The sequence below is a fragment of the Heteronotia binoei genome, chromosome 4 (genome assembly GCF_032191835.1).
Source record: "Heteronotia binoei isolate CCM8104 ecotype False Entrance Well chromosome 4, APGP_CSIRO_Hbin_v1, whole genome shotgun sequence".
Classification (NCBI taxonomy): domain Eukaryota; kingdom Metazoa; phylum Chordata; class Lepidosauria; order Squamata; family Gekkonidae; genus Heteronotia; species Heteronotia binoei.
In genome coordinates this window covers 12,887,231-12,902,016 of record NC_083226.1, presented here as the reverse complement: position 1 = coordinate 12,902,016, position 14,786 = coordinate 12,887,231, and the positions used below count along the sequence as shown (strand labels likewise).

Below are 14,786 nucleotides of genomic sequence, written 5' to 3'. Positions count from 1 at the left end.
AGGAAGAACGTCCTGACCATTAGAGCGGTTCCTCGGTAGCTTCCTCGGGAGGTGGTGGGTTCTCCTTCCTTGGAGGTTTTTAAACAGAGGCTGGATGGCCATCTGACAGCAATGAAGATCCTGTGAATTCAGGGGGAGGGGTTTGTGAGTTTCCTGCATTGTGCAGGGGGTTGGACTAGGTGACCCTGGAGATCCCTTCCAACAATATGATTCACATATAGCTCATGCTGTGTCGGGGGGGGGCGGGCGGTCTCTCCCATGATAAACCAGCTGACTCTCCACAGTCACCCATCCAGAAGAGGCACGTGGAAGAAGTGGTGACTCTAATAGTGGCCGTCCGCTATTAGAAGAAGAGTTGTTTTTATATCCCGCTCTTCACCACTGGAAGGAATCTCGGAGTAGTTTACAAGCTCCCCACGACAGACACCCTGTGAGGTAGGTGGGGCTCTGAGAGAAGAACTGCTCTTGAGAGGACTGTGACTGGCCCGAGGTCACCCAGCTGGCTGCATAAGGAAGAGGAGTGGGGAATCAAACCCAGTCCCCCAGATTAGAGTCCACCGCTCTTAAGCACTAACCCATGCTGGCTCTCTTAGTGATGTAAGGCCTTGCCCCACCATTACTCATCCCAGTCTGAAAGGAACTCCAAATCGGAGAGCTGGAGCAGCAAATCGGACTCTTGTAGCTGTGGCTGGGGGGCTATCCGTGATCCAACCGAGCCTTATTGAGCCGCTGGAACAGAAAAGCTGAAGAGCTTTTGTCCTCAAGAATTTGTGGCTGGGGTGAAATGACGGGCTTTTCAGGCACGAAGGAACAAAGCTGGGCAGGGAGGAGGCCAAGATGAGGCAAGAGAGGCCGAGGCTGCATTCGGACAGACATTTTGGCCCAACACGGCCACCTACCCCCACCCCTGGACTTAAAAGGTGCGTCCACACAGCGCGTATCTGGGTCCCGAGCTGCAAGTGCACCCACCTCGTCTTCTGGAGGCTTGGCTGCTTGGAATGAGTTAGGTGCGGGGCGGGGCTTTTCTTGTAGCAGGGACTCCTTTGCACATTAGGCCACGCACCCCTGATGGAGCCAATCCTCCAAGAGCTCTTAGTAAAGGGCCTTCTGTGAGCTCCAGGATTGGCTGCATCACGGCTGCGTGGCCTAATATGCAAAGGAGTCCCTGCTACAAAAAAGGCCTGGGTGGTGTCAAGCATCGATATTTCTCAATAATCAGTCTTTTGTTTTTGAATCAAAAGTTGCTTTATTGTAGAAACTCCATAGCTTTGCCAGGGACAGAATCCTTGGAAGTAATGAGGTATGCAGAATTACATAGTTACTTTATAGGATAGCTTCAAAGGATAACATACAGATGCAATTTGAGTCACGGGTTCAAAGGTTACTACATAGTATCTCTTTTATTACTAAGGAATGTAAGCTATTAAAAGCATCTGCCTTTCTCACACTTTCTCTGAGAGTAGATAAGACCTGGCTGTGTGAATCTGGGGGAGAGGCGTATTGCACTGTTACCAGCAAGGCTAACCTAAACATCCTTGGGCCAGATGGATGTATTACTTGCCCTTAGGTTGTAAAAGAGAGAGGGAGCAGGAGAGGTTGGTATTCTGCTCTTTGTCTTATGGACCATCATGGCACACGGAAATATGCATGCTTGACAGGTGGGGGCATCAAGGGACTTGGGGCATTTGCCGTTTTCTAATCAGTTTGGTAAACACAGAGGATACCTGGTAAATATTTGGCAAAAAATACAATGTGTCCAAGTAGCACACACTAGATTCTTTTAAGAAGTTGTCATTTAAAGATACAGTTCATACATAAAATACATAAAGAACACAAAAAGTCCCAGTGCTCAGAATTCTCTTATACAGTCCACAATCCCGTACTTGGAATACTCTCTTTCATGACATGGAGATGAATTCTCGGAGAAGGAGTGATAGGAGACTGGTTTCGGCCACGCCTTCCTCAGTCACGAGTCGCACCGCACATCACTGCGCATCTCTCCTCCAATTCCGTAAACGATCGTTCGCTAGTGGGGACCTCGTCTTATTTATTTTACGGGCAATGCCTCACACTAAACTTCACCGTAACCGGCAGTGAAGTTAGTGCGAGGCATTGCCCATAAAATAAGTAAAATAAATAAGACCGGGTCCCCACTAGCGAACGATCGTTTATGGAATTGGAGGAGAGATGCGCAGTGACATGTGGTGCGACTCGTGACTGAGGAAGGCGTGGCCGAAACCGGTCTCCTGTTACTCCTCCTCTGAGAATTCATTTCCATGTCATGAAAGAGAGTGTTCCAAGTACTGTATTGTGGAATGTATAAGAGAATTCTGAGCACTGGGACTTTTTGTATTCTTTATGTATTTTTGATGAACTGTGTCTTTAAAGGACAATTTCTTAAAAGAATCTAGTGTGTGCTACTCGTTTTCTAATCAGTGGCAAAACTCAAAAGAGACCTCCGCCTACTCTCAGTCAACCTGCTGTGTTTCTCTTCCTAAAGTGTCAAAGGACAGTTTATTTGGGTGGCAGGGTGCGTGTGTGTGGGGAATCCTGTATTCAAACAGGCCCTTAAGCTCATATTACTAAAGGAAGACTTTGGAAAACCCAGAGCCTTTCTGGTATTGCCATTGTACTGGAGATTTTGGGTCTGATTGGAAACTCTGGCCAAGGGAACGCCAGGGTTTATTTGATTTATTTAATCAGAAATACATACCCCACTTTTCTCCCTAAAAGCAGATTATGACATCATTTCCCCTCTCCATTTAATCCGCTCAACAACATCCCCGTGAGGTGGGTTAGTCCAAGACAAGGGTCCAAGGGTCACCAAATTGCTTTTCCATGGCCTGGTCAGCTTTCAAACCTGAGTCTTTCAGATCCTCGTCTGTGGGCCAGTCACCTTCTTTCAGGCTCACCTACCTCAAGGGGTTGTTGTGAAGATAAAATGGAGGGGAAGGAGGATAATGCTGTAAGTCACTTGGGGTCCTCATTGGAGAGAAAGGTGTGGGATATGAATGAAAAGCAGGGCTTTTTTTTGTAGCAGGAACTCCTCGAGAGCCAGTTCGGTGTAGAGGTCAAGTGTGTGGACTCTTATCTGGGAGAACCGGGTTTGATTCCCCACTCCTCCACTTACAGCTGCTGGAATGGTCTTGGGTCAGCCATAGCTCTCGTAGGAGTTGTCTTTGAAAGGGCAGCTGCTGTGAGAGCTTTCTCAGCCCCACTTACCTCACAGGGCGTCTGTTGTGGGCGGGGCGGGGGAAGGTAAAGGAGATTGTGATTGCTCTGAGACTCTGGTATTCAGAGTATGGGCGGGATATAAATCCACTATCTTCTTCTTTGCGGCACACTTAGGGCACACACTCCTGATACAGCCAATCTTCCTGGAGCTTACAGTGGGCCCTGTACTAAGAGCCCTGTACGCTCTTGGAGGACTGGTTATATCAGGGGTGTGTGGCCTAATATGCAATGGAGTTCCTGCTACAAAAAAGAGCCCTGAATGAAGGAAATAAATAAATAACCACTACATATGACGATGTGGAGACAGAGCATTTCCTGAAGGCCTTTTCAGGCCCCCTGGTTTGTCTTTGATGATTTTGGACACCCGTTCCTCACACTCCCTTAAATCTCGGCCTGGCCATGCCAGTGAGCTCACTAATCTAATTACATAGTCCAGCGGAGAAAGGTTTCCTTTGATCGGCTGAGAGTTTGTCCCTATTCAGACCCACTGAATACCCTCTCCTTCTCTCCGGTGGGCCTTCCAAAATAACCCGCTTCCTCCTTTGCCTTCCTGAGAGCGGCTATTATCGCGGGAGAACATGCAGTCCTTTTCATTACGTCCCTTCTTGTTGATCCCTTTCTGAGGTAAAGAATCCCAGCCTGTCCGCATTTCAGGACCTGTTTCTGCTGGCCATCTTTGAATCTCGCTGTGAATTGCCAGGCACAGTGCCGCCAAATCTCCTTTTTTCTTTTTGCCGCGTTTGAAGCCAGAATAATACTTTGCCTCTCTCTCTGTGGCTGACCGCTGAGCTTTCGCACTGGCTGTTGATGAAACCGAGTGGCAGAGGGCCACGAGGTTTGGCGAAGAGCTGTTGGAGGGAGTTTTAAGTGATTGCACCCAACAGCAGGAGGTTGTGCCAAGACCCAGAGATCTGAGAGAATGCGAATACCCTGAGCTAAAATAGAGGCATCTAAGCTCAGTGTGTGTGTGTGTGTGTAGAATCATAGAGTTGGAAGGGACCTCTAGGGTCATCTAGTCCAACCCCCTGCACAATGCAGGAAACCCACAAACACTTCCCCCTAAATTCACAGGATCTTCATCGCTGTCTCTAGCCTCTGTTGAAAAACCTCCAAGGAAGGAGAGCCCACCACCTCCCAAGGAAGCCTGTTCCACTGAGGAATCACTCTAACGGTCAGGAAGTTCTTCCTAATGTTGAGCCGGAAACTCTTTTGATTTAATTTCAACCCATTGGTTCTGATCCTACCTTCCGCGGCCACAGAAAACAATTCCACACCATCCTCTATATGACAGCCCTTCAAGTACTTGAAGATGGTGATCATATCACCTCTCAGCTGCCTCCTCTCCAGGCTAAACACTCCCAGCTCCTTCAACCTTTCCTCATAGGGCTTGGTCTCCAGACCCCTCACCATCTTTGTCGCCCTCCTCTGGACCCGTTCCAGCTTGTCTATATCCTTCTTAAAATGTGGTGCCCAAAACTGAACACAATACTCCAGGTGAGGTCTTACCAGAGCAGAGTAAAGCGATACCATCACATCACATGATCGGGACACTAGTCTTCTGTTGATACAGCCCAAAATTGCATTTGCCTTTTTAGCCACCGCATCACACTGTTGACTCATGTTCAGCGTATGATCCACTAAGACCCCTAGATCCTTTTCGCACATATTACTGCTAAGACAAGTCTCCCCCATCCTATAACTATGCATGGTTTTTTTTCCTATCAAAATGCAGAACTTTACATTTATCCCCGTTAAAATTCATTTTATTGGTTTTAGCCCAGTTTTGCAGCCTGTCAAGGTCATCCTGTATCCTGTGTGTGTGTGAATCGACTCAAAAGGGGCTCAGAGGGACTTTTAGTGGCAGAAACCTGGGACTGAAAATTCTAGTTCTCAAGAGACTCAGAGTAGTGCTAACCAAAATAACATACACAAGATCTTTTTTATTACCTTGAAAGTGAATTCTCACGGATGTGGGCCATCTCATACATTTACAACTATTTTATTTTTTTAAGAAACATTTCTTCCTTCGAGAGCTCAAAGTGGCTTATAATCCATTTTCCCTCTAAGCTGGGTTAGCGTGAGCTAGCTCACAGCTTTTTAGCCTCCAGCTCACACATGTTTGTCTTAGCTCGGGAAGGACGACCCCAGAGCACAATAATTTCTTCAGTAGCTCACAACTTTAACGCCAGTAGCTCACAAAATAGAATTTTTGCTCACAAGACTCTGCAGTTTAGAGGGAACATTGCTTACAATATATAATACAATACCTCAACTAGAGTGCATGAAAATACATAAAACCTCAAAATCGCAGTTTAATCAAAGGTAGTGCTAAATGCCTTCAGATGCTTCTTAAAGTTCAAAAGTGAGGGAGTCAGGAGCACCTTCCTGGGGATTGTTCCAAAATCATGGGGCTACCATCGCAAAGGCCCTCTATCTTGTGCCCATCGAATGAGCTTCTTTGATTGATGGGACAGTCACGAGGACCTCTTCCGGCAGTCAGGAACGTAAGAGAGAAGACGTTTCTTCAGATACTCCAGTCCCAAGCCACGGAAGACTTTAAAAGGTCAGAACAGACACCTTGGATTGGGCTCGAGAGCTGATAGATAGCCAGTGTGATTGCTGTAATATTGGGGCCACATTTTTATGTGAAATATGGCAGAGAAGGGAAATGTGCTGTTCCTTGATATTCACCTGTGGTCAGATCACTTCTACTTTCAGTGTATCTGTAGCTAGGACTAGACATAGAATCATTGAGTTGGAAGGGGCCTCTAGGGTCATCTAATCCACCCCCTGTTATGTGCAAGAAATTAACAAGTACCTTCCCCCCACCCCACCCCCGTGACCCTTGTTCCATGCCCAGAAGAACACCATCCAGACATTGTGGTGTTATGTGATTATCTTTTACGTGGTAACATGCTTAATACTTTTCATCTTGTTTAAATCCTCAAAACGTCCATGCTTGGGTCAAGTACGCCTTCTGAAGCTCATTCTAGCAGAAGCAGCGCTGCTTCAGCTGCCAGAAGCAAAACTATTGGCTATAGGCTGAGTAAAAAGGTAAAGGTAGTCCCCTGTGCAAGCACCAGTCGTTTTCGACTCTGGGGTGACCTCGCATCACAACGTTTTCACGGCAGACTTTTTACGGGGTGGTTTGCCATTGCCTTCCTCAGTCATCTACACTTTCCCTCCAGCAAGCTGGGTCCTCATTTTACCGACCTTGGAAGGGTGGAAGGCTGAGTCAACCTGGAGCCGGCTACCTGAACCAGCTTCCGCCGGGATCGAACTCAGGTCGTGAGCAGAGGGCTCCGACTGCAGTACTGCAGCTTTACCACTCTGCACCACGGGGCTCTTATAGGCAGAGTAAGACTGGCTTTATTCTCCATCTTATAACACACATGTTCCCAGTGTTGGGAGAAAGAAGCTGGTAAAAAAAAGAAAATGGCACTAGAGAAGAAAGGTCTCAGCCAAGGTATAGATGAAAGGGGCATCAGGAAAGAAGGGAACGGTTGAGTGAAATTGCCCCAGCAGAAAAATTCAATGCAGGAGTCATTTCATAGAAAAGAGGCGCTGGAGCTTATTAGCATAACTCATTTCCATATGCCACACAACCCTTGACATCATTGGAAGGTGTACTAAATTATAGCAGCTCAGCGTCTACCTTAAAATGCTTCCTGAATTATAATAGCCATCATAAAACCTTACTCCCATCGGACTTTTTAAATGACTTTACTCCCATCGGACTTTTTAAATGACTTTCTCCTATGTAATTTTCCCCGCGGGACTGTCCGCGTCTCTCGAATCAAGACGTTTTGTGACGGTGGACTGTAGTGCCGCCTTACAGTAATATACGTGAGGGATGATTGTTATTTTGATTTGTGAAGAACTTTGGTTTGAAAGAAAAATATGTGTGTGTCGCAGGATGCAAAAGAAATTTGTTTAGCATATGTTTGTAGCGTGCAATTACGCAGTGGTATTCTTTATTCATTACTAATCCCGTGGTAGGGGCAGGGGATCCCCTAGTATGGCGGCCCTCCCCCCGTTTCAGGGTCATCAGAAAGCAGGAGGAGGGGAGGGACATGTCTGCTGGACACTCCATTATTCCCTATGGAGACTGATTCCCATAGAGAATAATGGAGAATGGATCTGCAGGTATCTGGGGCTCGGGGGTGTTTTTTGAGATAGAGACACCAGATTTTCAGCATAGTATCCAGTGCCTCTCCTCAAAACACACTCCAAGTTTCAAAAAGATTGGACCAGGGGGTGCATCTATGAGCCCCAAAAGAAGGTGCCCCTACCCTTCATTATTTCTAATGTAGGGAGGGCATTTAAAAGGTCTGCGGTCCCTTTAAACGTGACAACCAGAACTCCCTTCGTAGTTCAGTTATGCTTGTCACCAGGGCTTTTTTTGTAGAAAAGACCAGCACGGACTCATTTGCGTATTAGGCCACACCCCCTGACATCAGCATTGTCTCACATAGGACTATTTGTAGAGAAAGCCCAGTGGGAACTCATTTGCATATTAGGCCACACCCCCAGACACCAGGCCAGCCGGAACTGCGTTTCTGCTAAAAAAAAAAAGCCCAGCTTGTCACACCCTTGCTCCTGGCTCCACCCCCAAAGTCCCCAGATATTTCGAATTGGACTTGGCAGCCCTAGAGCTAAAGAAACACTGGGTGCTGGAAGGGCATCAAGATGGAGGCAGGAAAAAAGAGGGCATACAAGATGGAGGCAGGAAAAAAGAGGGCATACAAGACGGAGGCAGGAAAAAAGAGGGCATACAAGACGGAGGCAGGAAAAAAGAGGGCATACAAGACGGAGGCAGGAAAAAAGAGGGCATACAAGACGGAGGCAGGAAAAAAAGAGGGCATACAAGACGGAGGCAGGAAAACAGAGGCCACAGAGGTGAAAAGGCAAGCCCTCTGTGGGATTTTGCTGAGACTCCCCCCTCCAGGCTTTCCCAATATGGTGCCTCACCAGCATCTTTCCTGTTGCCTGCAAAGGATTTTTAGGAAATGGGTGGTGCTTTTCTGATTGGCCATTGGAGATCTGATTGGCTGGGCAGCTTTTTCAAAACATGGCTTTGGCAGCGGTTTACACCACATCGCAAGGATATTCATGGCACAACTGCAGTGCAGCAGATACCAGCAAATATTTTAAAATGGCACATTCATTTATAAGAAATCTTGGTAAACAGAGCTTTTACCTGAAACGTCGGAAGAGTCACTCCGAAAGTGATGCATAGCGTCGCTTGCGGACATTTTGTGGTTGGTGCCGCCTCCTCAGGCAGCCATTTTGTTGATATCTCCGCCATTCTGTGCCAGAGATGCTCGCGGGCTCAAAAGGGTCGAGGACCTCTGCTTGAAAGGGTAGCCTATGGCTGCCTGGAGCTTTTAAGGGTTTGAGAAAAGGGCCAGGAGAAGTGGTGGCAGATAGCAGAGCAGACGTCAAGGAAAGGGAGCAGTGCTTTCACTGTCTAGTCCCGGACTTTGCAGTTACCCTCTCTGCCCCCCCAAAAGTGGTTCTCAAGCTTTTTGAAATAGGGTCCGTTTCTCAACTTCCTGTACTTTTCAGGACTCATTTAAGCTTCCTGTACCATTTGGGACCCACTTACCAAACAATTGCAGTTTATATTCGATGGTTTGTGTTTGGCCCGGTTGACATGTTCTTTTTCCAGCCCCAGATCTATAGTCATTGCGAAGCTCGACGCGGTGAAGTTTGCAGTGACTTTATCCTACCCCCTTACCCTGAAACTCCCCAGCGGTCCGTATTCTATCACCTGTGACTCGAAATCTTGGTTTGGTTTGGTAGGTAAGACCGAGAAGATGCCTTCCCAGGGACAGCAGCCTGAAGAGAAGCTGACAGAAGAGGAACTGGCCAGATATGTTCAGGAGCTGCAAAAGCATCAGGTGAGACTAGGCTTGCAGGAATCCCATGGGCTTTGATCTATGCTGGGGCGTCGCCAGCATTTTAAAAGTCAGGGGGCGCCTTTTCCCATCCACTGTGGGGCTTGATGCTTCTCATAAGCTTTCTTCTAGCAAAAAAAGAAGAAGAAAACACAGGCTGCACCCCAGAGGTCAGGGGGTGGTGCCCCCACAGCCCCCCCCCACAACTCAGAAAAGCTCGTGTTGAAGTAAGCCAAGATGTGTAGCTATCTGTAGCAAAAAAAACCAACAAAAGTCCAGTAGCGCCTTAGAGACTAACAAAACGTGTGGCAGTTTTGTAAGTCACTCTGCAGTAGGCTTCCCAACCCTCCCGCTCTGGCGGGGGACCCCAGGATTTCCACCCTCTTCCCCCGCTCCCCAAAAAAACGGAAGCGGGGGGAGGGGGGAAACGGTGCCGGGGACCATGGCGAGCCGCCCCATCCTGGAGCGGGCGAGGCCGCCGCGCCGCCGCCGCCCCCTCCCTGCCACCGCAGCTGCTCCTCCGAGATGGGCCCAGGCTGAGCCCATCTCGGAGGAGCAGCCAAGAGGCGGCAGCAGCGCAGGCAAAACCAGGGGAGGGCGGAGGCAGGCCAGGAGCATGGCGAGCCGCAAATCCGGGCCCTTCTAGGACCCGGACTCGGGCTCGCCACGCCCCCGGCCTGCCTCCACCCCCCCCTGCAATTCCACTCCAGAGGCGGAGCGGGCGAGGCTGCCGCGCCGCTGCCGCCTCTTCTCCGCTCGCCGTGGCTGCTCCTTGGAGATGGGCTCAAGCTGAGCCCATCTCGGAGGAGCAGCCACGGTGAGCGGAGAAGAGGCGGCAGCTGCGCAGCGGCGTCGCCCGCTCCGAGACGGGGCACCTCGCCACGCTCCCCGGCGCCGTTTCCTCCCCTCCCCCCTAGCTCCACCCCAGTGTCTCCTGGCTCCACCCCCAAAGTCCCCAGATATTTCTGGGGTTGGACTTGGCAACCCTACTCTGCAGGGACTGCAGTTTTGTAAGTCGCTCTCGAGAAGATGCTCTGAAGAAGTGAGCAGTGACTCATAAAAGTTCATACCCTGCCGCAAATTTTGATAGTCTTTAAGGCGTTACCGGACTCTTGCTCTTTACTGTTGAAATAAGTGTTCGTTTTTAAGGTGCCGCAGACTGAAACGTCTACCCCATTGCAATCAGCGTATGTTCTAGCACTTGAGGGTTTTTTAAAATCTTGAGAAACGTTTTGACTTTTTCCCCTGTTAGACTGGGATGCGATGGATAATCTGTGTATACGGTTTCTCTTATGCCTGTAAGCGGCCTGCAAGGTTTTCTCGCTTTTTATCGTTTCTGCAAAGAGCTGGCCCAGAAGACTTCCACAGCGCTGCCGGGATCCTGCTGTAATGGCAGAGTCATCCTGTGCGGTTAATACCTTCCTAAGCCTGTTGGAGAGATCGTTGTTGGCTTCTGGCCCTCCCCTGAAGCCTGTTATCCTTCCCACTGCAGGACACCAAGACCATTCAAAGTACCAAACCAAACTGCAGGAGAAAAATGAAAAGGGCAGTTTATAAGACTAGCATTCTGCTTGAGGAAATAGACTGCTGCCCCTTGCCCACCAATGCTCAGCTCATGGGCAGGCAGCAGGGCTGGATCGAACCCTGTGGAGGCCCTTAGGCAGTTGACATCTTGGGGGGGCCCCTTGCAAATGATCTCAGAGTCGGAGCGCCTGCCCCACCACTGCGGCCTGCAGGCCCCTTCTCCAAAGCCCCTTTGACAAAGCTGCGGGAGAGAGGCAAGCTCGGCCATGATGCCAGCAGCAGCCGCGCCAGGCAAGGAGTGACTCAGTTGCTAGCTGTGTGTGCAGGCTGAGAGGGCTGCAAGCAGGAGGACGGGCGGGGAAGCCAGCCCGGGGCCCCTAAAGGTGTGGGGGCCTATAGGCCAGTGCCTGCTTGGCCTTTAATTCCGGCAGGCAGAAACTGGGGCCAAAGGTGGGGAGAAACATTGAAAAGAAAAGGCCTTTGATGCTTACAAAAAGTTCTATTCATAGAGTTCCTGATGATTCCTAGAGCTACCCAAAAGTGACAAGGGTGGCTGTAGCAATCACCAACAACTCTGTGGTGATCTTACCTGGCAGTTGCTAGAGCTACCCTTGTCACTTCCAGGAGCTCTATGGCCAGAAAGTCTGTTTGTAGCTGACTCCTCATTTTTCTTTTTAATTTTTCTCTCAGGACGCTTGCCTCTTCCCCCTGCAACATTCCCACCAGGTGTCAATCATTGCCTGGCTAGCCGATTAACATCACTGAGCATCTGTCTGTTGAACGCCCTGGCACCAGTGTAAATGTTCCATTAACCAACCTTTCTACCTTCCTCCCTTCCCCTCCCTCCCTCGCTTCCTTCCTTCCTCCCTCCTTCCCTCCCTCCCTTCTCCTCCCTTCCTTCCTCCCTCTCTCCCTCACTTCCTTCCTTCCTTCCTCCCTCCCTTCCTCTCTCCCTCCCTCTCTCCCTTCCTTCCTCTCTCCCTCCCTCCCTTCCCCCTCCCTCCTTTCCTTCCTTCCTCCCTCTCTCTCTCCCTTCTCCTCCCTTCCTTCCTCCGTCTCTCCCCCCTCCCTCGCTTCCTTCCTCCCTCCTTCCCTCCCTCCCTTCTCCTCCCTTCCTTCCTCCCTCCCCTCCTTCCTCTCTCTCTCCCTCTCTCTCTCCCTTCCTTCCTCTCTCCCTTCCCCCCTCCCTCCCTTCCTTCCTTTCTTCCTTCCTTCCTTCCTCCCTCTCTCTCTCCCTCCCTCCCTCCCTTCCTTCCTCCTTCCCTCCCTTCCCTCCCTCCTTCCCTCCCTCCCTTCTCCCTTCCTTCCTCCCTCCCTCCCTTCCTTCCTTCCTCCCTCCCTTCCTTCCTTCCTTCCTTCCTTCCTCCTTCCCTCCCTTCCTTCCCTCCCTTCCTCCCTTCTCCTCCCTTCCTTCCTTCCTTCCTTCCTTCCTTCCTTCCTTCCTTCCTTCCTTCCTTCCTTCCTTCCTTCCTTCCTTCCTTCCTCCCTCTCTCTCTCCCTCCCTCTCTCCCTCCCTTCCTCCCTCCCTCCCTCTCTCCCTTCCTTCCTTCCTTCCTTCCTTCCTCCCTCCCTTCCCCCTCCCTCCCTTCCTCCCTCTCTCCCTCCTTCCCCTCCCCTCCCTTCGTTCCTCTCTCCCTCCCTTCCCTCCCCTCCCTCCCTCCCTCCCTTCTCCCTTCCTTCCTCCCTCTCTCCCTTCCTCCCTCCCTTCCTTCCTCCCTCCCTTCCTTCCTTCCTTCCTCCTTCCCTCCCTCCCTTCCCTCCCTTCCTCCCTTCTCCTCCCTTCCTTCCTTCCTTCCTTCCTTCCTTCCTTCCTTCCTTCCTTCCTTCCTTCCTTCCTTCCTTCCTTCCTTCCTTCCTTCCTTCCTTCCTCCCTCCCTCCCTCCTCTCTCTCTCCCTCCCTCTCTCCCTCTCTCTCTCCCTCCCTCTCTCCCTCCCTCCCTTCCTCTGTCTGTCTTTCAGGAAACTTCTGAGAAGATAAAGCGACTGAGCACCAAAGAGATTTGAGGAGAGGCTGTCTCAAGGTGGGGGGTGTTCCCTGCCTCACCCACTGGTCTTCCTTCAGTGCTGATCTCAATATGCAAACGTGTTTAGAATCGGTTGCCCAGTCACAGATATTTACATTGTATAGCGATGGGAGGGGGACAAAGAAAAGTGAGCCTTCTGGGATTTTAAAGGAACAAGAAGATCCCATGTAACGGTTTTTAGTGGAGGGTTCGGGAGCCACACTGGTAGGGATGAGTGAGGCTCACACACTCTTCCGCTGGAGGTCTTGGAACTCCGGGCCCACAGCCTTTGAAAGGGTCTGTGGGGATTTATTTGCCAGTAGGGGAGACCTTTCCAAGGAATACAGAATCTCCCTGACAGTTTATACAGAATTGTTCACCACCACTACCACAACTGCAGGAACTTGGGAAGGAAATGCCTGTTGCTAAGCGACAGTTCGGTGCCATATTGCTAGGCCTCCCGGCCTCCCATCTTGACATCTGGCCTTTAATTTTCTCCACACACTGCCCCCCCCCCTTCAACACATCGCCCTTCACTCTCTCCTTCCATTTTCAGTCTGGACCCTGCTCCACAGACAGCCGCTCTTGTTTACCTCCGCCCTCACGTTGTGTGCCTCCGGCCCCCTGAGGCAGGTCGATCATTTGGCAAGCGGAGGGGGGCTTCTTCGTGATCTCAGACCAAATCTGCCCCTCCTTGCCAGAAGCCGGCCGGCCTCAGTGCATTGCGGGCTCCAAAGCAACCTCATTTTCTTTCCCCCCTCCCTTCGCAAAGGTGCTACAGTATATTTTCTTATCACACGCACACTGACCTTATTTTTGTTTTAATTAATGACTTTTGATTGAGCTTTTTTTTTTTTGTACCTTGGATTTAATAGATATGGTTTTATATTTACTGGGAAACAAACGCTGTACGTCTGGTTCAGGCTTTGTATTATAGCTACATGTATCCCCCCTCGCCCCCAGCGCCCCCCAAAAAGTGAAACCGTGGCAGCACCAAGAGGAACCAGAGAACTGGAGGCCCTCCCAGAATCTGGTATTTCCGCTCCTTTATTGGAAACGGCCTGAACAGGGCAAAATGGGTTTTTTTCAGGACAGGACTATAGGTCCCCCGCTTGCCTCCCTCAGCCAATAGGAAACTACCATATCCTCTGTTGCCTTTTATCACCCTGAGAGATTATTCTTCCAAGGAAAAGGGTTCTCGATCTCACCTTGGGGGGAACTGTGGCCAGTCCTGGCAGTTAAATAGAAGGCATTAGCAATGTTCGTTGGGCACACGCATATCAACATGCGCATAGAAGCTGCCTTCTACTGAATCAGACCCTCAGTCCAAGTCAGTCTCCTCAGACTGGCAGCAGCTCTCCAAGGTCTCAAGCTGAGGTTTTTCACGCCTACTTGCCTGGACCCTTTTGAGTTGGAGATGCCGGGGATTGAACCTGGGACCTTTTGCTTATCAAGCAGATGCTCTGCCACTGAGCCACCATCCCTCCCCTTAGACATATGAATATATGAAGCTGCCTTCTACTGAATCAGAGCCTCGGTCCATCCAAGTCAGTCTTGTCTCCTCAGACTGGCAGCGGCTCTCCAAGGTCTCAAGCTGAGGTTTTTCACACCTACTTGCCTGGACCCTTTTGAGTTGGAGATGCCGGGGATTGAACCTGGGACGTTTTGCTTATCAAGATGCTCTACCACTGAGCCACCGTCCCTCCCACTCAAGCAGTTCTCCCCATAGCCTTCGGAGGAGAGGCTCGTTAAGTAATTGAATTGCCTCCAGAGAACAGTTTTGGACACTGCAACTCGCCCAAAATGCCCAGGGGCTTCTGGTTGTGACACTGCTCTGACGTTCGAAGGGGAACTAACCCAGCTGCGAGTGAGTTTGCTTTTTGAAAGGGAACTATGCCCCAGGTAGGGTAAGAAGGGAGGTGTTGCATTCCTCAGCGTGAGATCAGAGTCCTTGCCACGCAATTTAGGGAACCTGACAATAAAATCGGGTTGAGTTGCCCTCACTTTTGGTATACCAAACATTGAAAAGCTTCGTTGTCGTCCTTTTCTTTTTCTTTAAACTTGTTTGCTCAAAGGAGAACCGGAACGGTGTTGGGGAGGGGAACTCTGACCAAGAAAAGGTCAA

At 50.1% G+C, this 14,786-nt stretch overlaps 1 protein-coding gene across 1 annotated transcript in view; it reads left to right on the top strand.

Annotated features, from left to right (window-relative positions):
* The window catches only part of FSTL1 (follistatin like 1), a 50,068-nt gene extending 37,231 nt beyond the window's left edge, over nucleotides 1-12,837 (top strand). Inside the window, exons 9-10 of the mRNA XM_060236303.1 lie at nucleotides 9,040-9,137; nucleotides 12,618-12,837. Of these exons, the coding sequence (XP_060092286.1) occupies nucleotides 9,040-9,137; nucleotides 12,618-12,662 (143 nt within the window). The 3' untranslated portion in view covers nucleotides 12,663-12,837. The remainder of the gene's footprint in view (nucleotides 1-9,039; nucleotides 9,138-12,617) is intronic.
* The last annotated feature ends 1,949 nt before the right edge of the window (nucleotides 12,838-14,786 follow it).